General features: G+C 43.0%; 1 protein-coding gene across 2 annotated transcripts in view; it reads right to left on the bottom strand.

Moving 5' to 3' along the window:
- LOC118311381 (retinoic acid receptor beta-like) overlaps positions 1–27183 on the bottom strand; it is a 137355-nt gene that overhangs the window by 31673 nt on the left and 78499 nt on the right. For both annotated transcript variants that reach the window (XM_035635207.2, XM_035635209.2), the window contains 2 exons: positions 16396–16544; positions 616–757 (listed from right to left, as the gene is read on the bottom strand). In XM_035635207.2, the coding sequence (XP_035491100.2) occupies positions 616–757; positions 16396–16544 (291 nt within the window). The remainder of the gene's footprint in view (positions 1–615; positions 758–16395; positions 16545–27183) is intronic.

Genomic DNA, 27183 nt, shown 5'->3' with positions numbered 1-27183 from the left:
GTTGAGTTGTGGCTGTTAAAAAACAATTAAATGCAAGCTAAAGCGTCATAAATTCCTGCCTCAGTTTCTGTCCTTCCAGATTAACGCAGACCCCCAGATTTTTTTCAAACTAAAATGGGGCCAGTGCCATTTCGACGTTTTTTTCCCCGATTTAAGTGCTCGAAAACTAGTGGCTTGCTACTTGCAAAGGTAGAAAAAAGCAATGCCTTTTGAGATTAAAATGTTTAGATATATGGGACATTTAATGCCAGGCAAAGCTAGAACTCTTTATTCAGTTAGAAGAGATGTGAAAACATCTGACTGGTCATGACACAAATTTAGTGTAGGTGTTTTCATCAGGGGACTAGGGGACATTAAACCTTTCCTTGGGCGACTGTGGCTCAGTAGATGGAGCAGGTCTTTCAAGGTCCGGCTCCTGCAGTCTGCATGTTGAAGTGTCCTTGGGCAAGACACTGCACCCCAAATGGAATATATGTATATATATTTGAATGTGTGTGAATGAGTGAATGTGACTCGTAGCGTACATGTATGCGGCCCATTTACCATTTCAAACCCATGACAATATGTAAATGGAGCCCATATCAATGCAATGTGTAAAGTGGGTCAGAAACTCACACTCTTTGGACATTCCCACGGCAAAGCACTTCTGCAGGCGGCAGTACTGACAGCGGTTCCTTGTCACCTTGTTGATAATGCAGTTCTTCTCCCGGTGACATGTATACACCATGTTCTTCTGGATGCTTCGGCGGAAAAAACCCTGAGGAGACGGACACAGACAGAGAAGGGTGTTCATGTTCATGAAAAGAAATCTTTTCACATTAACCTGATTTTTTGGAGCTAATCTTCTGCGGCGACTGCTTTTCTACATCACCCAGTCAGCACCATTGAAATGTCAGTCTGATGAGAGACTGTATGAGAATTGCTGTTAAGGCTGAGAGAGAAGAGAGGCAGCGTCTCCCTGCTGGGAGCTGTGTGGAGCTTCAAATGCTGGATTTAGACTCAGAAACAAGAGTAGGAACAGAGAGTGAAGAAGCTCAGGGTTTCAAACAGTGTGGCTGCTGGTGCGGTATGGAAGAATAACTGAGGACTGGTGCAGCTGCGGGTTCGGAGCACCACATCTGAACCTGACAAGGTGACATTGAGCTAGTGTGGAAGACCAAAGCCACTTTTCTTTGACAAGAATGCTTTCATTGTGATTCAGTGGTACAACAGAGAATCATAATTGGGCTACTTCAATATTTAGTGCTAAAAACACATGAGTAACCAAGCATGGAAAAAAATGGAAGAGCACTAAAGAACATTCAGAAAAGGGATTATTGCAGTCTGAGCCATTGAGCTCGAGAGAAGTTTCAATTCCAAGACTGACTTCCAAGAAAACTAAAATAGTCTCAACATGACAACCACATTTTCAACGCAGGTTCATAAACTTGAATAGAAGTAAATTGAATTTAATTTTCTCTCTTCAATTTCCAAGTCCAGATCCTGAGACTCCCCCTTGTCTGGTTAGCATTTAGTATATGATCAACACACACAGATAGAAAGAGAGAGATGTTGGGTCTTCATGACATTATAGGACATTACATTACTTTCCTGGAGACATGTCTATAGACTACAGCCCAGTTGTAGCCTGTCTTCCATTTAAGAACACATGGCCAATACACTATGTGAAATGCCACAAAGGGCCCTCCACAACCATCACAGCCCTCTTCATCTAAAACCACATTTAGCCACGTGGTGTGACACACTCAAAGTGCTCTGGGCTGCTGCTTGAAGTAGAGTGATAATGATCCCAGTGTGGATCCTCCTCGAAGGTCTTGGAAACAGAAACAGAGCTCAGCTGCCTCTGTCGCCGAGCAGTGACAGAAAGCAGAGGAGCATCTGTAGGAAGCTGGAGTCTTCACTGATTCCCCCCCCCCTCTTGATATTAATTTTCCATAGCTCTGGGGTCTTTTGCAATGATCGTCCATCATCCAGGCCCTTTTGCACTGGGTGGGGGTTAAAATTCCATTTACCATAGCTGCCTGTGACGGATGGGACCTTGCCTTTTCATCAGTGAAGCAGGATGCACGATGGGTAACAGATTAGATCACAGGAGTGAAACGGCTGACTCTGTAGCCCATCTCGCCTCGGCCTCGAGCATCCGTCAAGTGCTGCAACGCCCCTTTGGTAGCATGGATACAAACCAAAATCAGCCAATCGTCCCTCAGCCTTGATGACACATGACCAGCGCGAGGTCACTTCCCCTCAGTTGGCATTAGTCATTTTCTTAATAGAGGCCTTTATCCTGGCTGATGTAAGCCAAGTGAGTTGGTAGACATTACCTGTGACGTCTGACGGATGACCATGGAAGCGGCCTGCATCACCATTAGCTGCCATATAACTGTGTTCAGGTTGGGTGCAGAACCCAAGGCTACTCCGATATGCCATTCAAAGCTGCAGGTCACTTAGCCTTGGAAATCTGTGTGTGTGTGTGTGTGTGTGTGTGTGTGTGTGTGTGTGTGTGTGTGTGTGTGTGTGTGTGTGTGTGTGTGTGTGTGTGTGTGTGTGTGTGTGTGTGTGTGTGTGTGTGTGTGTGTGTGTGTGTGTGTGTGTGTGTGTGTGTGTGTGTGTGTGTGTGTGTGTGTGTGTGTGTGTGTGTGTGTGTGCGCAGCGTTCTTAGGGTTATACTATTTATTCTTTGTGTCTTGTGAACTCACTGCAGACTGTTTTCCAACACATACTTGTTGCTATTTGGGGAAGGTTTGTTGACAGTTCAAGGCCTAAACAGCGATGCTCCTCATCTTCTCATCCACATTATGGATATTGGAACATTACATATACATACTGATGGGGAAAAGGAAACAAGATTTTTCTGGCATGAGAAAGTTATAGAACTAAGTCAGAGAAAGAAACTACCAGCTGAACAGAAAAGGCCACAATGCCAAAGATGGCAGCTGTGTGTCACACATTCGCCTTTCCCTCCAGCCAATTCTCTGCTTCATAACAGCCGAACAGAAAACACATCAAGCCAATTTTGTTGTTGTACTACCTGAACCTAAACCTTGGCACAGTTACCAAACTTCTACAACATGATTCTATATACAAGCAGTTTTGATTCCGTGGTGACCATTGAAGACAATTGAAGTTGGAAGATGAAGATGATGAGTGGTGAGACTTGCCTCTAAGGACTTTGACAAGGTCTCTAGAGTTGCAGACTTTTTCTGCAAGGAGTCTGCTGTTCGTTCTTTTAATGCACTTATGGGCACCACAAAAATTTATTTCACCTCCACTCTATCAAACCAGCATATCTTTATATATAAGAAAACAATCTGCCCACCAGTAGAGGTAAGTTACAAATGTTCTATGAAACAAATGTTTACCGTGAAAGGTATTGCTTACAGTCACCAACCCACAGAGAACTATCACCCCACTGTGCAGGTTTTTATCTTTAAACTTATTGTTTTTCTTTCATGGCCATCAACTTTACTGGTTAGTTTTTACTCTCTCAGAACCTCTCTTACATGCCTGCTGAATGCTAAGCAGCACCAAAAAGCAGAGACACAAAGTTAGGTACTAGCTGGTGAAGCATTTTATTCAGCTAAAGAGCCAAATATTTGACTCAGGAGATGGTGGACACAATTAAAGAGCTAACATCTGGGTGGCTGGTTAACTTCCTAACTGGCAGATAACTAGGCAACTAAATTCAACAAGCATGTTGAAGGTTTTCTAGTCTAGTGGTTAGCTAGCAGACAGCTACAAGCCCTCTGCAGCAAACGCTGCATTTATTATTTGTTCACATTGTGTGTTCAAGATCTACCGACACTGAGCGATGTTCCAACAGCTTCACCCTTTTTTTTTTTTTTGCAGAACTAACTCGATGTAGATTTCATGGATTGCCTTCAATCATTGGTAGGCTTCTGCATGACACCTGCTTACAGTATTTGCTGATATTGACAAAAATCCATTCTTCCATCTGTACAATGTTTCTCAGGTTCGGCTGCTGGATTTATGTTTACTTGCACAAGAATGTCTCTGTGTATTCCTTCAGATCAATGTGATTCTCATAGGATGCTGCCTCTCTAAACATGTTCCAATCGGTGCTTTTGAAGCGCTGATGCAGGGCGGAGACAGACCCCTCTGGCCATACCTCAATCTGTTTCCACGTTGATCTGCAGATTTGCAGTAGTCATATCTACGCTGCAATTATACCATTTAAAATGTATTCCCTTAAAGCCCAATTCATTTCCTGTGAGCATACTTTAGTCAACAGCACAGACAGGACAGCAGGTGTAGTGGGGTTTGCCTTTAGCCTTTAGCCTGGCCCGGATACCTCCACAAACTTCTGGGTTCTCCCAAACAGCTTTCAGTGCTTCTTCCTCTGTGAGAGGCTGCTGTGTGTACATGAGCTGCCATGCCATGGCTTTTAACTTTCTTGTTTGTGGAAAAAAAGGACAAATGTAGGATATATGTAGAGATTTAGTCAATTATCCGATTGTAGTGGTATCAAAAACACTTTAAATGTACTGTATGTCCGCAGCATTCCTGTGGTCAGTGTGCCTGACTTCTATCTGCTGTCAATAACGCCTGTGACATGTAGGGAATGTAGGGAATCTATTATTTATCATGGCTCATGGGCTGATTTCAAGTGTTGCTTTGTGCGCGTATGAATAATCATTGTGTATGGATTTGGTGTCAGATCGGTGATTCTCAATGAGCAGCTACTGGAGCGCACATGCATTGTACTCGCTGATCGTTCAGTTGAGCAGCCGCTCTCTCGTCCGGTGTGTCAGGTATTAAAGCTGAACATTTTTGTCGTTCAGGAGACAGTAAGGCTTTCCTGCATGTCCTAATCGCAAACCTTTGTGTGGCAGGTTTGTCCTTTGTCAGCCACAGGAACTAGATTTTGGAATATAATAAATGTTGGAAACATCAATCCATTGCGATTTTTTTTACTGAATCATGGATTATGGGAGGAAAAGTTCTTATGAAATAAAAGTCCCATAAGCTACAAGTTTGACTTTTTTTTTTATAGTTGTGGTGGTTGTTCCCACAGTCACAAATATAGAGCAATTCACACACAAAGTGTAACATTGTGTATCTGCAGTGGTTTCTCAGCATCAAATGTAAACAGATGCTGTAACTCAGGGCACTTCATCTCTACAAACCTCCCGGGGAACACCATCAGTGTCTGCGATGACACTGAAATTCACAATCATCACATCTGCTCTTTCAGCCTTGATTTCTTTTTCTCCTTTTCCGGCCTTCTTCTTTTTCTCATCAGTATTTCCCCTGTCTCCTCTGTCCTCCGCCTCTCTTTCATTCCTCTCTGTCACCACAGGACACAAGTGTTGTCCTGATACTGTAGATTGCTGACATTTGCCACTACGTGCCCTGCAGGGTTTACTCATTTGAAGTTTATAAATGTGCGACCAAAGGACACCCCTGAGCTGAGTGTTGTACAACGGTAGGAAGTGTGAAGTGGGGAAAAAAAAGGCGGGGGGGGGGTAGGCTGCTGCTGGGCTAAATAAATTATAGGATCAGAGGTTTCAGTGGCGGGGACAAGCTGAGAATGAATCTCACCTCGTACACAAGGATGCAGAGAAGAGCAGTGCTGCTAAACTCAGTTTACCCTACTACAATATCTGTGTGCAGAGTGTGTGTGTGTGTGTATATGTATGTATATATATATATGTATGTATATATATATATATGCTGACTCACGCATTTACCCAGTCCATACCAGTCGATGTGGATGGACATGATGGACAGAATTATTGCTACTGTTTAAACTGCAGCCCCACTTGGATCTGTACATTTTTGGGAGATATAAAAATAGATACAATGAAAATGAATTAGGTAAAGGATTACCAAACTGATGTGCATTATCATTAGGTTTAGCTGACATGCTATAAACAATGCTTTGTGGAAAGGTAATCATATTTATGTTAAACAACTACAGTGCTCTTCATACCGGGACTCTCTTTTCACTCTTCTGTAGATACGGCCATGGCGAGATGTAACAGCGGTGCATCAGGGGACACAAGCCCAGCCACCTGGGAGATAAGGCCACTTCCCCCTGGACTGATAAACTGCACCTTTACCAAGATCATTATCCAACATCTTGTTATCTTAATGGGCCAGGTATAGGGTGTCAGAGAGACGGCCCCACCATCTTAGGCCTTCTCATTTACAGATTAAAAAACGAAAGTGCCGCCCATCAATTATTTAGCTACAAGCCAACCCCTTGTCCACCTGTCCTCCTCCTCTTTCTCTCTCTCTCTGCTCCTGCCATCCACTGGCTGTCCGTCTCTTTAGACTCGGCCACGGCGTTTTGTGTTGCCTGAGGATTGGGTAGAGCTGAGGGATAGAGAGGCAGCGCGGCGGATTAGCTTTCATTCTTAATCGTGTCGACATCTTATCACTGCCGTGGAAAGTGGATAGGACACTGGAGACCCTGGGGGGTTCCAGAAAAATGAGGAGAAGAGGTAGAGTGGAAAGTAGGAAGGTAGGGGGCGGAGAGTGATAATTATCCAGTTTATCCAGTCCAGGCTATTACTTACACCAGCAGATTACTGGAAAGACATGACAGGGTCCAGGAGGGGGGGGACAGGGCTTCAGAACGACTGTGGGCAAAAATACAAGTTTGGAAAGGAGGACAACAAGTAGAGCAGGTTTCCTAAAATTCTTGTTCCATTTCAGGAAATGAATCAGGACCATTGCCCTGACTGCAGTCATGTGAAATATCTTAAGTCCAATTATTCCACTCAGTTCCACTCCAGTCTTCTGTTACTGTTGACCAAATGTTGAGATTAAATCTTAACTAACAGCAAAAGTGGTTTCACTATATTCCACGAACAAGTGCTTCCTCCAGTGAACACATCAAGTGTGGGTTTTGTAGAAGCTAAAGCATGACAATTTGGATAGACAAAATGGGGACGGCGGCGGTGCCGTGGTTCAGCTTGCCATATCAACTGAATGAGCACAACAACAGGACAAGCAAGGAGCCTTGGGTGCACAAAGAGCCGCATTGTTACTGTGGCAAATGTGAAACCTGAAAAGATAAGGCACAAACAGCTACAACATGGAAAACAAGACGCAGCTCTCTCAGACCCCCACTCCTCTCTTATATTTCTCCTTCTCTCCCAACCCCCAGCCCCCGATACTCAATCAGTGCTTATCTGTCCAATCCGAACACCTGAAATCCACAGATGGAACAGTAGATACTGTAGAGACTGAAAGGTAAGATGTGGGGAAATTAGAAAGGAGAGGGCAAAAAAAAAAGAAGGAGGACGATAACAGGAAGAGGAAGAGAACAGCAAGTAAAAGGCCTGAACAGAGGCGCTGTGTGACTCACCCAACCAGCTCTGAATAGCTGCAGAGACACAGAACTGGGGACCAAACAAGAGGCATGAAAAGATAACAGCGGAGAGAATGAGGAGGTTTCAGATCACCCAGTCCTCCCCAGACGCCCCACTGTGGCCCTATTCTTCAGGTTGCCGCTCGCCATTGAGCGCTCATCTTTCTGTCCCAGACCTGCCATGGGCCCCCGGAGCCTCAGAAGCCATCTTTGAGTGGGAGGCCTCCGTCCGACTCACTTACACGTCAACACACACACCCCACACAGGCAGACCTGTCGCCGACCCGTCCCCTTCAGCGCAGCGAGGTGTCCGTTCACACTACTGCATGTTCGAGATGTGGACATTTTGTGTAAGGATATGGTGGGGACAAATGTCTTATGAACTTAAGTTTCATTCTTCTTTCAAGTGTGTATTATTTCCAACAACACACTACAGTATATTTACCAGATCACGTTTCTCAACAGACACTGAGCTGAAGGATTCGGGGTTTAGGGCAAAAATATCAACCTAATTTGAATTGGACACAAAGTACTTTTGCACAGAGCTTTTGCTTCGTCTTATTTGTATTGACCTGGAGAAATCTTGAATCCTCATTCTGTTTTAAGCTTTTGTTTGGTCTCCACCAACTAACTGCTGAACTAAATATCGCGCTCCTTAGCTGCTCAATGCACCTTTACGTAGCAAGTTGCTAAATGTGTCAGTCTGCTGTCTGGTCCTGGGCAGGTAGTGTAGTGACCTTCATCAATGCTTTTCCACTGAGAACTGTCGCTTGCTGATGCTGGAAACGGCACAGATGAGAGTGACGTGGCTGAACCACAGCAACAACGCTGCATGCTGAAAGACGCTTAAATGACTTTGTAATCATTCTCTGTGGGTTCATCACTATGCGAGATTATTTTCATATCGCATGTAGACATTTGTTAAAATAAAAGAAAAAATGATGATTATTACAGCGTTAAAGGGCTGGTCCCAGCAATATTGTGACCACTGCCAGTTCATTTCAATGGAATCACCACCATCAGTGGATTAGCTTGTGGGCACTTCCAGATGGTCACAACCAGACTATTAAAAACATCATGACATGCCACGACTTTGAACACTGAGAGCTGGGGAGTACAAGATGGAGGAAGCGTTGACGTTAGTTATTCAGCACTATAAGACCCCTGCTCTGCCGGATTACAAACTGGTCCAGAGACCTTACTTATTGTATTGCTTTGGACAGAAGCGGCTGCTAAATGAATGTCATGTAATGTAATGCTTCAATATGAAGCACTTTTTCAATCATATTTCAGTCGTATACAGCATTTAGGGACAATTTAGGGATCAGTACGTGCCTGCTTTATCGCCTGACCACAGCCTCCCCTATTTAGCCAAAGTGACTGTTCTTCACACAATATCAACACCCTGATCTCTACACGAACACACATTCACACTCCAGGTGACGCACAAAAGTCCTGCCTTGGAACTGGCCATCTACTGAAGACACGAGGTGGTTTCAACAGTTGAGCAGCAGAGTAAAAGGATGTCGTGGCATAACACTCATATCTATTTCATGTCATACTTCCTCGGTGTTGACCCTCTGTCTGATTCTTCTCTCTCTATTAGCACTTGCGCTCCTTTTATGTCGTACAACGTTGACAAATCCCATTATCAGAGTGAGTGTTTGCACCGAGGGGAGCTGTATAGATTATGGTGACAGGCACAAAGCACTCAGAGAAAGGCTCTGTTCTCTATCTTTTTCTAGTCAGCTCATCTGGGCTCTTCATCATCTGCGTCCTGCACCAGCGGCGGGCAGCAGGGAGTAAATAAAGATATGAAAAGAGGGGTAAGATAGATTATGGGTTGTGAGGGTGTGATGGGGGCAGGTGCAGTGGAAGATGCAAATAGGAAGGGTAAAGGTAATATATATGATATTCATTGCCATTAGATGTCGCACTGGCACAAGCATCTCGGAACAAAAGAAATGCTTACCCTTAGGTAAAAAAAGAAGCTGTTGGCTGCTACTTTATTGTTAAAAATCTTTTGCGCGTACATATTTAAAACCTTTAACTATGAACGACGGATCAAACCTTCATAGCATTTGGTCAGATACATGAAACCAATTTGGGAATGAGAGCCCAAACTCTGCATATCCACAAAATGTATATGTAATCTTGTTACCACATTTAAACTCATGCATAATTCATTGTTATTCCAAGGAGGTTATATTTTCAGTCCTGTTCATGTTTCTGACAACAGGGAGGGTTCCATGCTGAGCGTGGTATTTCCAACAGAGAGCACATCTACATCAACGTACACCATGCAATCATTCCTATTCAGAGAAAGAAAAAGAAATGTAATATAAAAAAAGTTAAGTTCGAAGTTTACAAATTGGGGGAAGCCTCAACACAGAAAACACCCACTACCCACAATTCTCTCAAAATGAATTCCCTACCAGATTGATCTTTTCACTGCTGCCACATAAACCAATTTTTTTCAGTTATTATTGATACAGATCTAGATGCAAAAGCATTTTTTTTTGGTTTTACCAAATGCTGAATTATTCAAATAACACTTAGTAGTGTGTTTAGCAGCATTGACTCAGGCACAGCATGTGCTTTCTTGAGTGTCATTAAAAATGCATATATATTTGTCAGTCATTATGAAATTGCGTCTATGTTCCCAGCAAGATATCCACTTAAATACACATGAACTAGGGCAGGTTTTGTGTTAGGCACTGTTAACTGTTAAAAGCCGTTTCTGAAGAAGGCTGCTGTGAGCTATGGTTGCCAACTAATAACCTACTGTGCTGTGCAGTGGATTACACTGTTGTAAGCAGTAAATGGACGGCGGTTATCTAGCGCTTTGCCACATTTCTATAAAAGCCTCGGCTCAGCTCCTACACGTTAAACTCAAGTTGTTTTCTGTGTGGAAGACGAAATCTGCAATCATTTGATTTTGACGCCAGCCCTCGGTCGGTCCTCTGAATAATAAATAGAGTCCATCTAAAATCTCTTGATTCTGCTTTGGTGGGAAAAACTGAGATTTGTGGCTGCATACAGGTGAATGCATTCATCTACTGAGTCGCTGCATGTGGGCCGGAGGTGCAAGAGGGAGAGAGAGAGAGAACAGAGGGAGGCTGGGGGTTCAGAGAGAGGCGAGTTTCTTTTCCAGTGTGTGGATTCTGAATTGTGTTTTATTCGCAGAGGTTACGGTCTCCCGCTTGTCAAACCAGTTCCATCAAACTAATCCCACTGTGTCAACGTCTCGGGGTCCAACACGTAACAGAGGGCGGGGGAGGAGGGCTCACAGGCTCAGAGTTTTGTCTTCATCCCCAAAGGCCTGTCAGCGTTGACGACACGCGTACAGATTCAAGCCGTCTTCCTGCCTGGACATTTCAGGGCTTATGCAAAACAAAGCTATGATGTCATTTTCTAAATTGCTCTACATCCATTACAAAAAAGGAAATTTAGCCATTTAAAACAAACCTCTATGGCATCTAGCCACACAGAAACGGTAGTTCTGCACAATTCATCTGTGCATTTATTTTTATTCATACGTGACATGACCACTGAGGAATACAGCCACAATGCTTTTTATTTTTGCACCTTGCATATGTCAAGGAGTCTATTGAAGACTGTGAGACTGTAATACCCAAACGTTTTGGACAGAATCCCCCCAATAGCTTTTCTCACTTTGATCTTTAATTAGAAAATTCTGCTGTGTGCTCTATAATGGCAGATTGTGCACAAAGACAATCACAAGACTTTGGGTTGGGGACTACTTCCTGTTTGCCTACTGCTGAATGAAAAGCATTCATTCATCCACGTAGGTGGCATGGATGACAGTTGAACATATAGGGAGTTGCAGAGAGTCACTTTTGTACGTTTGCACTTTATTGTGTTGTATATTTAATTGTAAATGGATAAAATTCCATTTTTGCAAATTAATTCACAATCAACAACTGAAATCTCTCCCATTAGCAAAAGCATTCAGACCCTTAATCCAGTACTTTGTAGAAGACGATTTGGCAGCTCTGCAGGTTTTTCACACCTGGATTTGGGCTGTTTATCTCGTTCTTGCTGACAGATCCTCTCAAGGTTGGAGGACAGTGTCTGTGAACTGTCATCTTCAGGTCTCTCCACAGATGTTGCACGGCCTTTCAGTCTGGGCTTGGCTGAGCCACTCAAGGACAGAGACTGGTTTCTCAGTTTGACCATAGAACCATCCCTATTGGAAGAGTCTCGGTGGTTCCATACATCCTCAATTTCACAGTTATTTAGGCCACAGTGCTCCTGGGAACTCTAATAGCTTTAGAAATGGTTTTATAACTTGTCTTGATCTGCGGCTCACAACAATTTTATAACAGCCGTCTGCAGGAAGCTCCTTGAACTTAATGGTTTGTTTTTTGTCGGCTGAATCATCAGTGCAAAAATGTTAGGAACGGCACTAGAAGACATCTCATTGTTTGATAAAAACTCAAGCCAGTGCACAAAACAATAACTCCAACTCCCAAGTTTCATTGTCATGTCTCTACGTGTACATGTCTACACAGCTAACTGTGGGCTGAAGCTGAACATTGTGCTTGCGAAAAAAAAATATCATGGTCACCTCGGATGAATTCAGTGCTTTCAATGTTTTGAATTGGCTACTTCCCCTGACTACCTTCTTCTCCATGGTCCCCGAGGCGCAAGGGTATAACGGTATTTAGACCCGCCCACCAAGACGAAAAATAATGGATGAAACATAATTTCTCAGAAACTGAGCTAATTAATTTAAACTGGTGGCTGTAACATCCCCTGATATGCCATTGAGCTATCTGGGAGTTTCCCCACTTTAAGGAAATAAATGATGACATGGGGAAAGAATGGCAAGAACACACCTCCAGAACCGATAGTCCCTCCCACAACTCTAACATGGTTTTACCTTACATAAGAAACATGTCTTTCAAAAGAGTTTTTAGGTATTATAAGTTGATTGTAATTTCTTGTTATTACGTTATTGATTAACAGTGCTCCAAAGAAGGCGCCCAAGACAAAAATATCTTGCAAACACGTGTTCATAAATGAGACCAACATGTGAAGTTGCCAGTACATTTATATAACAGGATGCCTGTCCAAAAGGGGCATGTGAAAAATTCAACAGACCTTGCTGTGTATTCATCAGAACAACTTTCTAGCGAGGAAACAGTCCCAGTGAAATCTGTTGAAAGGGTGTGTTCTGTGGACGAAGACACAGCCAGCGGGAGAAGTTGAATGGGGACATGTTGAATTAGATGTTTTTCGTAATCTGGCTGAACCCACCCTTCAAGTTTCCTCCCCTGTGAGAACTGTGGTGCACTTGATCAGCAAGGAAACATTTAAATGATGCCAAAATGCAAGGGTTTGCGGTGGAATCTAGAATTGGATTTAGATTCATCTCTTTTTTTTCATGTATTTTTTCTCACTGGAATGGGGAGCAGAAAGAGCCAGTTACAGCAAAGAGAGGTGACATCATGCTCAGATAAAGTTGCAGGAACTTATGTATATATCAGATTCCCCCTGGCATCTTTGAAGTGGTCCCACAGCACCTGTGACATTTAGTGGAGTTTTCAGGACGCTGTCAAACAGGCAGGAGGTGTTTCGGGGTGACAGGATGTGAAGGCTGCCTTGACTTTGGAGGATTTCTTGACTTTGGGTCAACACAGATGAAAACTGTCATCTGTTGCATATGCATGTGCTTCTGGAGGCCCATATGCCTGCACCATGTGTTTTTTTTTTTTAAACAATTCAAATCAGCTCTGTCCATGCAGCTACTCGGGCATGCTGGATTCAGCCTCTGATAAGAGTAACGCAGTAAGAGTTTGATGTAAGAAATATCAAACCTTCTGCTTCCATCCTCTAAAATGTTAAGTTTATGAACTGAAAATCTTGTATATTCAATAAATAAATTACTATTATTTTATCATTTCATTTTTCCCTATTCATTTAGATATTCAAAAACTAGAATGACCACTTCCTGCTTATATGCCTCTGCCAAGTTGTCACGCTGCAGGAACAGAACAATACAGAGAAAAGATAATAAAAATAGTTGTCCTGCCCCGAAGCAGGATCCTTTTTTTTGCATTTGGCTAATTTGAAGACATTCCCTCAAGGTGTTCCTTTGATATCACGTTCATGAAAAACAAAAATCTGATGAATGTTTGGTCTTAAAAATATAGGAAAAATGTTTCATACAGCACTAGCTTGCCCAGATATTAATCTGTGAGAAGCTGGAACAAGCAAGAGTTCCAGAGTCCTTGTTTTTTTTATCATTTTTCTGCTTGAAAAATGACTTCAATGTTTAATGAATTAAAAACTGTGTCGCTGATGATTTGTCTGTCCATCTGAAGTGATTGCAGTCCTATTGTTTGGTCACTCCAACAGTCAGTGGAAATTGCACAGGTGTGACAGCGAACCAGCAAGAACAATACCAAGACAGTAAAACTGCAGCAAAATTCAGGTTATTATTGCTTACCCTGCTTTTCTACTGTCACACGTCAGAAGACCTCGTCTCCCACTAATACATTCTACTATGGTCCTTCCCTTCCTCCTCTGTCCTCGGGTCTGTGACCTGGGAACTGATTGAGGATCAGCACTGTCGAGGAAGTTCCAATCCCTCAAAGGAGCAGTAAGGGATCGGGGAGAACGACTGTGGATATTTCAACTCAGCAGACAAACAGATAGTAAGAAGATAGGACCATACGTTTGTAGCTAAATACTACATTTTCATAAATTATAACATTTAGTGGTATTGATCTGTATTACTGCCATTTCAGGGAAATAACGCAACCTGCGACATTCGTCTTAACTTCAAATAAATGACCAACAAGTGCCGACAAAACAAGTCCAACAAATCTTGGGATACTCATTACATAAGCAGTTCTTTACGGAGCTGGGATTGGCTGTCTGTGCAGCATTGAATTTATTATACTAGTGCATATGTGTATGCATGTGACCAGCACACACACACACACACACACACACAAACACACACACACTGAATGCACTGTCTGTCTTTGAGTCTATTTGTGGCTCTAATTGGCACATTCACTTGGCAGTAAAAGGCTAAAAGCTACAGCTGTGGAGAATGCTTGCCTGCATCTGTCCAATAGAAGGGGCTCGCCCATTGCACAATACACAACAACGCCTACACTATGGAGACAGGAATACAATAAAGAGAGAAGGGGAGAAAAATGTTATTACTATATATAATCCGTTGCTTAATCGTCCTGAGTGTGGGTCATTCTGCCATGAACTGAACTATTTTTACATCTGTGCTGTGAAGAGCGAGCAGAGGGATGGAATGAAACTCATAGTTCGTAATCTCAGCAGCAGCGATTTCACTACATTCACCACCTGTCATATGGGAATCACAATCTGCGCTCCGTCTGCTCAGACCCAGTCACCCAGAGTGTCGCGACGAGGATTTTTCTGCAGAGTTTATTTTTATGAGCAGTACAGAGGAATCCCTTCTTTTATTTTTTTTTTATAGTGGGTTTCCCCTAATCTCGCGCAGAGCAGGGAGGTCAGAGGTCACTGCAGGCCTTCACCAGGAAGCTTATGATGGCACATAAACAACACGGGGGTCCACAGACAGCTTGGTCTGACCCAGAGCGTACGGTGGGTGAACTGATCACCTCCTCCCTCCGGGGCCAAAAACTCCAAAGGATTCCTGGCATACCGCTGGCCTCAATTACAGAGGTGGGGAGGAGAGAGGACAGGAAGGAACTATACAGGCTGTCGGCACGGTATCCTATGAAATGTAATCCATTACTGCTCCCACAAACGAGGTAGAGACAATAATCACTGTATGGAGCTCTCCTCACCTCTACATCTTAAATGTTCCAAACACAATACATCAGCAATGCCTTCAATTCCATACTCGGCAGCCTTTTCCTTGACTAGCCTACTGAATATTGTTTACGTTTACAGTATACTGTATGTGAGGGGCTGCCTAGCAACGGCTGCTGAAAGTGTTAGATGAAAGACAGAAGACAGAGGAAATGCTGACAGGGCAGATATTGGAGGGTATTTCTAAAAGTGGAGCATTGGAGCATTTGTGGGTGGCAGACTGAGACTGTCATGCCCTAAAGGAGCAGTTCCGCCAAATTACAAAAGAAATACAATTAAAATGCACAGGTGTTCTGTGGCTGACCAAACACAAGGTTAATGGAATCCATTTTTTATGTTAGTTTTTACAGTAACTCAAAGATTTGATGACAGTACCCTGTATTACTGCTGCTTCCTCTAATTACTGAGTATTTAAAAAAAATGATTTTTGGTGTTCAAAGACTTACTATAGTATTATGTGACAGCTAATAGCATGATCGCTCATTGTGACACAACATGCATTTCTTGTGTCACTGTTACCTTCTTCTGTATTGAACTAGACCAAGATCTTTCCCAAACCTTAACCAACGACTTTAACCTAACCTTTGGTTATATATATATATATATATATATATATATATATATATAATATAATAATAATAATATAATAATAATAATATATCTCAATAATAGCTGTTATGAGTTCATCTAGGATGATTTTAGGACTTCTTGTTCATGTTGGCTCAGAGGTTACACAACCTTCAAAATAATGCCTACCAACTCAAGGTCCACTTACACGCTTTTTCTAGACATCCACAGTATAAGCCAACACCAGGAATGGGAGATCATTGGTCAGGCTCTTTTTTAGTCACCAGTTCAGCTATTGAACATGTCTTTAGACAAGAGGCGACATGTGATCGGAGAGAACATGCAAACTCAATAAAGACATAACTTGTCTTTAAATAACTTTATTTAAATATATAATGTTAATGATCAGATCAGTTTCCTTAATAGATCAGAAAATAATCCCCAATTTGGTTCAAAAGAGTACGAAGAAACCCAAGCTCTCGATTTCCCCCAGCTGCCACTTTCTCAAAAGGCAGCTGTCTGGGAAAACCCCCTCAGTGAACCACTCGGGATGAAGTCAGAGTGAAAATTCCATCTGTCTGAGCATCACAGAGAGAAAAAAACAGCATGCCACTTCATCTGGAGAGATACGGGAGTACTACCTTGCAGCCCTCGCACGCGCTGACACCATAGTGGTATCCAGAGGACTTGTCCTGGCAGACGAAGCACGGCTTGTAGACTCTGGGAGGGGGCGGCGGGGATGGCGGGCTGGGGACGAGCTCCTCCGAACTGGTGCTCTGTGTTTCAATGGCTGCGGGAAATGCACACAGGAAGAGAAAAATTAAGAGGCTTGTTTTCAAAAGAGGGAATGAGTCAATTAGACGAGTGACAAAGGAGACGAGACATTCAAAGCCGCCTCACCACAATAAGAGAATTTGTTTCAGCTTGGATACTACTACACACAAGTTCCTCAATGGTATTAGTTCACTCAGAAGGTCAAAGGAAAATGTTACACATTTAAAGAATGAACTGTACAAGTGTTTGTTTCTTGTTCGAGGAGACAGGGTTAATCTTGGCCAATAGGTAAGATCACCATACATTTCAGATCTCAGTTAAGAAAACCCTGCTTTGGTCTGAAGAGGTTTGAGTCATCTGTGCTTCCACCAGGCGCTCTGGGGATGGAAACAATTGGCGGTTTGGTAAGGTCATCTCTCTAAGCATCTGACGACCTGTCCAGGATGTGCCCCGCCTGTCGCCGATTGCCCCGCACAGGGCAAGCGCTATATATAGTAGATAATGGATGGTTGGATGGATGGAAATTAAAGCAAATGCTGGATGGACTGCCATGATATTTGATAATCCGTGTTCCCCTCGGGGGAAATTGTTGTCTTGAAGTTGAAATTTCACTTTGACACTATGACCCAAACAGGGCTTACACCTTCTGGTGAAGACGTGGGAGAAGAAGTGAAAGGCGTCTGAATCTTTTTCTGGTCGAAACCAGTCTTGTTTGAATGAAGGTAGGGCAGACATTGAGCAGCAGTGTTTATGGAACATGTACTTACAATTTTCTTTGTTTTCAGATGCAAAAGGACAAACAATACTTCAACTTAGATGCCAGCAGTCATAGGTCATAGCACACTTAGCATCTTTACGCAAAACCATAACAGACTTTGAAGCTATGTTGAGTCACAGGTGCTGCCTCCATGAACACAATCTGTCTACACAGAAAATGGAGAACAGTCTCTCTAGCATCTCTGTTCATTAGATTACATTCTTCCGTACTTCATCAGGGTAAACTCAATTACTGATGGTAGGGGACACGCTCTTCTAATTACTAGACCCTCGTCCTTGTATGGAATTACCTGCTGATTTAATCTTATCTGCTGCTGCATTCTCCCTGTGCGACTTTTTGCACATGTCGAATTTGCAGCTTTGCATTCGGCAATTTCTGTGACCCAAGGCAAGACTTAACAAGTGTGCGGCACTTACAGTACTGTGCGTGAGGATAAATGTTCCCTCTGTAAACAGGGATGAGAAAGAAAGATCACCAGCAAGGTTAATTAAAAATGAGATGATTTATCGACTCTTGCTCTTATCTGAGTTTGAGGAGAGGTTTGGGTAGGCAAGGAGAAGTCACTGTGACTGGTTATGAAACAGTGGCGGCATGAAATGCTTAAAAGGTTCTGCAAAAATCTTGAAGTCGACTTGCATAAAGTTGACATAATGGTGCTGCGTTAGGATTTAGAAAAGTTTGCTGGTCTGAATTTCAAGTGGTGTTCAGAGGGAGAAGTCAGCCAAGATATTTCTTCAACAACTGCAGTGTGACCTGGTTTCATCGACGAGGACGGAGGAGAGACAGACATTTGTCATCTCATTGCTCCACACGCACCAAATGCTTTCCCTCTGTTGCTGGCAGAGAGCAGTGAGAGGCAGCTTGCATGTAAAGCAGATGTATGGAGAGACACCATACTGGAGAAGAGCCAGTGGTCTCTGATCCGAGCCAAAGCCATCGGATAGGAAACAGTGCACTGCACTCTGTGCATCCATTCACTAACATAATTAGGCTGTTATGATTCTGCCCCCATGACCTTTGTTGACTCTTGAAGTCTTTTTGTCTTCTTCATGGACAGTTATTCTTGCTTTAATTAACTCTCGTGGATTTTGATTTGATTGTTCCCTTGTTGTACTTCTCCTTGTGTATCAGTTAGATTTGTTTCTTGAGCCCTTGTTGTTGTTTCATGTTTTATTTTGAAGTCCCTTTTCTTGTGTTGCTGCACTTCCTTTACCGTGTCTTGTTTCTGGTGTCATTACTTTTCCTGTGTCTCCTGCCCCTGTGATTGTCTGCACCTGTTCCTAATGTGTCTCACCTGTGTTCAGTTGGCCCCGCCCACCTTGTGTCTATTTAGTCTCTGTGCTTCCCTTTGTCTTGGTTGGTTCCTCTGTGATTTTTTGCCCCAACCTGTTTCCTGTGATTCCTGCCCTGTGATTTAAGTGTTTGGGGATTCCTGTTTGTTCCCTGTGTAGCTATTGGCTATATAGTTATTCCTTTTCTACATCCGTGGACACCCTTTGTTGGATTTTAGTTTCCGTTCTACCTTGGAAATTTGTACGTGTGTTTTTTTCTTTTCTTCTATTCATTAAATCATTACTTTAAATTGCAATCTGCATTTGGGTCCTGCTTCCTCCATAAACGTGACCTATGCCTTACATAACTTATTTTAAATCTTAATATTTAATCTACATACATCAAGCATAATCTGTTGCAATCTCCTGCCTTTACTTGAAATACTACACAATGCTTTACAATAACATAATATCTTCAATGAAAACCAAAGGACATGTTCATGGAGACAACTAAGGCCAGTATTTTAGTTAGTTAGCTATGCACCATTACCATAATGATAATCATTACAATTGTCAAGCTGCCCTCAGTCAAACATATGTACATATTTAAGTCGTATTCATGAGCTAGCATTTGCTTGTATACCTTTAAGCAGTATACAGTGATATAACAAAACATTGGGCTTTTAAGCACAAGTGGAATTAGTTTTTCTTGATTTTGCAATAAGGAAAATCTGAAAGTCACTTTTCAACTGAAAAGAGGTGGAAACTATTTTGTCAACCAACCTGTTGAAGTAAAAAATAAGCTGTGCTTAAACCAAAACTGCTTTGCTGGATACAAAAGGGAAAAATTAAACATAAAATTACAACAACATCACATATAACATCGCATGTTACAATTGCCTATTTCAAGTCAAGTTTGAGAGAGTGTGTCCATCTACGTCCTGACCAACCAGATTTTTAAACGTCTTGGTTCCCTGGTCATAACGTCCTATACAACAGTGGTCAAGGTCAGACACAAGGTCATATCCTGTACAGGTCCAGTGTGGAAGTCAGTCTGGTCATTAGACCGGGAACAGTTTCATCATTGTCCAAGGCATCAGGAGTATTATCTATTGCAGCTATTACAGGGACAGTGCATGAGATGATGTGAAGATGTAGAGTCCCAAGGGTGAAGAAGTTGCAAGTTCACAAGTTCACAGTATCCAATTTAGTTAGCCTGTCGCTGATATTCCCCAGCTTCTGACACAAAGTGGGCCTGTAAAGTTTTTCAGTTTAGTTAAACTGTGCAGCTGGACGAAGGGTTGGACTAGCCGCATGTCTAGCACACATCTTGCTACACCTGCTAGCTGCAACCTGAGCAGTGTCTTCTCACTGCCCACAATCCATCAAGAGAAATAGTTGACATAAGAATATGAGAGAAGGTGTGTCCAGATGAAGTGTGGAGCAACAAAATCCACTCCTGTGTATCCACACCAGGAACAGGGAGAAACAGGAGGACAGGAACGACGAGACTCTCCAGAGAATACTTGTCCATCAGTTCAATTGGTTCCTGCTCCTGTAGCGACCTCTCTACCTTTCTAAAGTCACTCAGCATGTGTCAGATGGCGAAAACAACGGTCTGACATGTGAAATGTGTGCATTAAACCATTTGCTGCGCTCTTTTTTTAAGGACATGTGGTATTTCTTTCAGCATCTGAGGTCTCCAGTGTAGCATGATGCGATGTGGCTGTGTTCACCCACGGTGTGTTGCTTAATATGAGGGAATCAGGCTCCAGGAAAGAGCCAGAGTGTCCAGATTGAGCTCAGGGTGTAGGATGTATCTAGAGAAGGGGTAACCACCTTGGTCACAGCAGTTACATTCGGCGGTGGGGGTTGGTGGTGGTTGATGGGAATATTAGTGTCACTGTTAGTCATTTGTCTGAGAATGTTGCTTTGGGGTTCAGCTATGTAGACATTCCTGCAGTCAATCAACCTTTGCTTTTGGGTCCTGCACATTCAAGATCTGAAGTTGTACATTGAGAAATACTATGTCTCTTGAGAGAGTCCATGTCCATGTAAGAGTCAAAGTCGCCAATGTAAGTCTGCAGCTCTGGATGGGTTACCCTTACTGAAGATTAGCTTCAAAAAGCTTTTGCCTGGAATATGGTGCGATCCCCTCTGATTAAAATGGCTGCGGGCTCGTGGAAATGAAAAAGAATTCAGTCTGTACTCAAATTTAGCTTGATGAAGAGAGATCTAGAGCAAGATGTCCGTGAGACAATCATAGCGTGTGGTGGTGTAAGTGGAGAGCAAGCAAAAATGCAGCTAGTTGACGCACGAGTTCCTGGAATAGCTCAGTTGGGTGTCCAGGGCACAGCGATCGCTAGTTGTCTAGTTTCTCTATAACATTTAATTTGCAATGGCATACAAATACAAGTCTGAAAAAATAAGCACAAGAAATAAAAAAAGGATATATTACACATTGTATACAATGGGGATGTAGAATAGAATCGGACATGTTAAAAGAATATCACACCGATCCTGGTCTTTTCTTACTGGCTCCTTGTGAGCTCTAAGGTCTATTTTCCAATTTTAGGTTTTACTGTATAAACCTCAGGCATTGGTGTCCTAACTGATTCTTCGCCTTTAGATATCCCTGCCTCATGGCTTTTGTCCCTTTCTCCTTTTGTTTCACTTGTGCTTTATTCCTTTATTTGTTTTATTGTTATTTTCCAAATCTTAAATCTTTTCATAATCTCTCCATTTTCACAGAATTCTACTCACATTGGTTTGTTTAACACACCAACTGAAAACAGTTTTTATTATTTAATTTCCTGACCACACAGCTCACTGTGGTCATTCACCCTCTTCCTCAGAGAAAAAAAACTATATCAGAGGCCCTCCCACATTAAACATTAAACATGTAAGAAGTTAAACAAGGCGTTCACCTTAGATGATGATGAGGATGGATGACCACTGGGCCACAAAAACTGTATCCCAGCCTTTCCTGCGTTGTGTAGCACACTTTAGCATACATCAAGAGGAAACATACTAATGCTACTGATATGTTCTCTGGAGAATTTGCGATAGCTGGGTAGTACCACACTGAGGAGAGGCAGCGCCAACAATTCAACCCCACTGCCTTTGAAACTCGCGGCTGCATCTGGGAGGCAGTGTGACCACCTGCAAACAGATGGGATGGTCACAGGGTACCTGTACAGTGTTGTATGGGCCCTATCAGTTCCAAGAGAGCCTTTTTCCATTTTCTGCATGATTAAACTTTGAGTCGACTTCGCTGCATGTTAACATACACAGAAAGCTCCATTATAGGAATAAAGGCTGGTGACAGACAAGCGCACACGGCAGGTCTGGCTTAAGAGAAGGCAGAGAAAAATGTGTGGCTGCCGCGGCTGCTGAACCCTTAGCCTCTGGCTGAACCTGCCAGAGGGGTCAAACAGGAAAGCACACACTCCCTGCTGGAGGCTGCGGGCTGAATGAGGGGAAAGTCGAAAGAAAACAGCTCCGCTGGTTGGTCTGTCCACTGGGACCGAGCCCACTGACAAAGGGAAAGCACTGATACGCCGAGATACTGAGACTGTCTTTTGTCAAATATCAGTCAGTGCGAGAGATGAGCTCAGAAAAACCCAACTGATGAAAGTGGACTGATAAACTCTACTCTTAAATTCAAATCTGTTTTAACTGACAGTGTGATGACATGATCTGATAATCTCATCATGTCTCACTGGTGTGACTTCATCAACGGCTGTATTCAAAGATGGACGACACGTCTCCATTTCCTCCCACTGTACAAAAATGAAGCCAAAATATCTTGTTTACGGGTTCGGTCTCAGCTGTCAATCATACAGTTGAGGAGGACAGCAGAGTCACTTTCTATTTTTCTATGAATCGGAATTTTGATGAGCAGCCTTTTTATATCACACTGAGCATTTAAATAACGGTTAATATGGAAATAGGCAGCTTGTAGATTTGAGGTGATTATTCTGTGTTTGACACACATTAAACATTAGTAAAAATATTGATTAGTGCAGCTTTAAAGCACATTTATTTCAATGATGTACCAATATGATATATATTTCAAAGGTTCAGTTTATCAAACTGAAGGGGCAAAAAAATCTCACTTTTTTAGCACCTCTTGTCTACCAAGGAAATTGTCCTGTGGAAATTGTCCACAGTGAGGTCTGTGGATCATCCAGAGGGGGAACATCGCCTCTGGGAAGGGATGTCGCTGGAGGCGATCTCCAAACCTGCACAAAGAAATCCAAACCACCACCACTGGTGAGATATCCCTTTTCTTTCTCTCTTTCTTTCTTTCTTTGGAATTTGAGGCGATCTGAATCTTTGTAAAATTGTAGCTCCAATATTTTCATTATGTTTTATACTGTCTTTGGGAAACGTCCCTTCAGAAATACAGGCAGCACAACTGACCGGAAAAACCCTGAACACAGAGTGGTCAAGTCCATAATGCGCAGGAGGTGAGATAATGCTGCAGCATTGTCTACATCTAAAAAAACAACAACAACCTTATATCCAGTTCCACAGTCTGGAAACCAGTGACATGTAAAATTACATAGTCCACACAACCACACAGCAGATGGCAAAGAACCTGAAGCGCAGTCTGTCGCGGCACACAGGCAATTTAACACAACGACACTACATTCCAAATTAGGACGGAGCTCTTTCTGTTGCAAATAATGGAGCGCACAAAATCGGAGGCTTGATTTCGATTTAAATAAAAAAACAATTGAACACTAGAGCACATCAATTGCAGTGATCGAATTAAACCTGACAATTTATAGAAACAGGCAGGAGGAGAGACAAAGAGCAGAACCAGGAGGGGGTAGGAAAAAAAAAGGGAAGCATTTCCTGAAGGTCCTCGGGGGTATTTGTGTATTTGGTCTGTGTTAAGGAGAAAGCCGTGGTGATTCGGGTGTGGAGTGGTGGGCATAGCCTAAGAGGATTAGAGGAATAGGAATAGCAATCGGGGGATCCAGTCCTCCTCCTCTCCCTCCACTCAGCTGACGCTCCGTGCAGTCTGGAAGTGTTTTTCCTCTAGGTTTCTCCCTGCAGGAGTGCCGAGCGCATAGCTCGCATGCAGCAGCGCCAGTCAGAGGAAATAGTCAAAGTTCACTCAGAGTACACCAAATTAGAAGCAGCTTGCACTGCCCTCCAAATGCGTCTTATGGAGAGGGATATTTAGAGGAGCTCTAAACACGCTCTGAAAGAAGCCCAACCAAAAAAAACAACAATGGCGAACAGCCATTGGACTTCGTGTCCGCTGGAGGATCCGCTTCTCACCTGGGCCTTCGACATCTACGGAGCAAAAGAATCTCCCACACTTGACTTCGTTCCTTTTTCATTTGATGTTATGAGCTGACAAATTATCATCATTACATGACTGCGATTCAGGAGCGCACCCCCGAGCCGTCCTGCTGACCGCCCCCGTGACCCCATGGCAACCCCAGGGCCGAGGTCAACCCCCGCGCGTTGAAGGGGAAGCTCTCTCCGACTGCGCACGCTTGAGCACAACAGGTGCAAGCCACATCGAAGCTTTCATAAAAACCGGCCCGAGAAGCTGAGGCGGCCTCAAAAGCCAGCGACAGGTGAGAGAGCTCAGGGAAGGAACGCAGGAAAAGGAATGAGCCTGTTCAAATGCGCAAGGCTTTTTTTCCCCCCCCCCCTTTTTTGATCCGCAGGAATTCATGGCCTCAAAAGCACAGAGCAGGTACGACTTTATTCTCCCCCTGCCAGCACTTTCAGATGTTGGCTCTGTTAGAAAACCGTCAAAAAGTGGGATGGATGTGGCAAACATAGGGGGGAAAGACTTCAATTCTAAACTCATAATGTTATAGCCGAGGGACACGTAGGACACATACAGTAGCGGTGTGACGGGCAAAGAATCTCAAGATGGCTGGTCCTGGCCTTCAACTCAAATCAGGAGCAAAGCACGGACGTCCACTCACCAAAAGCCAGCAGCTCACAAATGAACTGAATGAATGAATGAATGAATGGAACGGTGGTTAAGGAGCATCGCTCGCAACTTAACTTCACTTCACCTCGTTTAAAATTGTCCACAGAGCCAAGTTTTCTAATGCCTCATTGATCTACGTCTGTGTCCCAGCAGAGAGAAATCCTGGTCAGATGTATTTCAAACACTTTCTCAGGCTCCAGAATAAAGATCAGGGGCAAAAAACGCACCCGAACGTTACGCAAGCGCTCGTTTGATGTTTGCTTCTGTGGGCTGAAGTGTTCAGGCCGACGTCGTGAATTCTGCTGGCGTTCAGAGTCTTGAAATGTAATCGTTTACTTTCATGAGGGCGGAAAAGTGCCTGAAAAGACAAAGTCAGCCGTCATCAGATGGAAAGAGTCTAAACCGCAGCTAGAAGGAGAAGTAACTGTTGACATGGCACTTTGCTCCTGTGTGAATCTGTAAACCTGCGGAGTCGGAGGTTATTTAAGACATTTCCTTTTCATACATTTAAATGCTTAACGCTTTAAAGGGCCCAAATTATGCTTTTGAGTTTTTCAGAATGAATGTATCAATAGTTTTCACCATCCAACATCAAAGTTTGTTATTCTACATTAATAAAAGTCCTGAACAATGCTAAGTGTTACTTATTAAATTCAATCTAGTACTCTTAATTTATATAGTTTAGTGTTATTTTGTGTTCTTTTAGTTTAATCCATCTATTAATTCAAACCTTGTTCATATGCATATTTATATATTACCTGTTGTTTCTTGTGTATATTTCCTAAATTGGCTTGTTTAAAGGTGCTATACGACTAAAATAAAAATGTGGCGTTTTGTTTTTTGCGAAGCCTCTGAAACTGCATTTGGATTCATGTGGAAGTTAAAGTCTCCACTGGAATTAGAAGAAAAAAATAATGATCATGGTTACTAAGGCGCACAACTGTTGACATGAAGAACTGCAACATGAAACTGTGCTTTTTCTTCTGCCGCTGTGGTCTAGCAGGAGCTTATTGTGCTTTAAGCTGCTATGGCACTTTTGATATTTACTGAAAGGCCAGTATCACTGCTGATGCACAGTATCTGTGTCCCCCCGGTGGGACCCTCGCACCGTCCTAATCGTGACAATTAAACATGGCTGGCACCAGCCGTCTCTCCTTTCACTTCACTGTTGTCCGCGGCTTTTTATTTCCCCCCATCCGCCTTTCATTTCACATGCCCACTAAATTAGCCTGGTGTTCAAGCTGTGCTAATGGCCTTTCATGTCCATATCAGAGGCGCTTAAGCCTTGAAGACAAAAAGGCCCCAATTATCCCATAACACACACGGACCGTCCAACTCATATCACACAGGACATCATCGCACCGCAGGGTTTTTTTTTAAGTTACAATAGCTGCAGTGTTTGAAGACGATCACCACTCCCCTCATTCCTCTCATAGTTGTTGGATTGGTTTTGTTAAATAGCTTTGATGCTTTTAACGTGAAAATATATTTTTTTATTTACACAGCGTGGGCATCGCCCGGTGCGCAGCGATTCCTCCGCCGCAAAGCCTACTTTATCTATATAAAGGAGGTCCTTGATCATTCCTAATTAACATCTAAACTGGAAGAGGAAGTGCATTAATGGTCGGCTCTTTGTCAGTGCGCCTAATTAACACCCAGGAGGTTTCCATTATCCTGAATAAATAAATTAATAAACCAACATTGCAATGACCCTGGGAGAGGCTTTTTCTCAAATCAAAGTCTAATTTAAACAGTGTCTTATTCAAACGGGGAAAGGGCAGGGGTGTCCGTGTCCAACGGCGCTAAAGGCCAGTGTGCAGCTCTACGGGGCCGGGGACGAGCTCGTGGTGAGAAGAAAAAAAAAAGAAAATCCACAGAATCTCCTTCTGTCCCATTTAGTGCTTCATGAGTCCTGAGTGTAAAAGGCCAGTCAGAGCAGATGCGTTAAAGGGCACTGATTGTCTAATTGCATGGCAAATAGAACGCGCCTCAGTGCGCCGCTTCTTTAATTTGACGGGTCGTGGGAAAACACAACTTTAAGTTTGGTTAAGCAGTGTAAACCAAACATTATGTTCAATGCCATGAGAGGAAAAATATACGTTTTACAATAATAATCTCATTCAAATCCGAGTGAATTTTACCACACAGGCTCTGCGGCTTCTTCAGAACGACCATGGCACCAGGTGCAGCAGGGCCGTCGAGCTGCTGCTGTGAAGCTCATGTGGACACTGTTATTATTCTCTTGAGCAACCTGCAGGGAACGTAGCTCATCTAATGTAAAAAGTACAGTGGGGGTTATGTTAGAATTAGATTTTCAGCGTTTTTTTAATCACCTGGTTTAATATTGTCTATTTTTAGGCCAATAAACAAGTAACGGATTTAGTACTTCCCCACCCGATATTTATTCCTGGTTGTGTGTGTGTGTGTGTGTGTGTGTGTGTGTGTGTGTGTGTGTGTGTGTGTGTGTGTGTGTGTGTGTGTGTGTGTGTGTGTGTGAGAGAGAGAGAGAGCAGCATTTTGACCTTTATGTAAATACCTAAAAAGTAGAAAAAGAAAAAAAATCATCCTTCAATTTGTGGGTGGGAGAGCTTGGACTCGACCTCGATATTGTTAAGTCCTGCATCCCTGTCAAAGTACG

Source organism: Scophthalmus maximus, chromosome 5, assembly GCF_022379125.1.
Source record: "Scophthalmus maximus strain ysfricsl-2021 chromosome 5, ASM2237912v1, whole genome shotgun sequence".
NCBI lineage: Eukaryota > Metazoa > Chordata > Actinopteri > Pleuronectiformes > Scophthalmidae > Scophthalmus > Scophthalmus maximus.
This window is presented reverse-complemented; position numbering and strand designations above follow the sequence as displayed.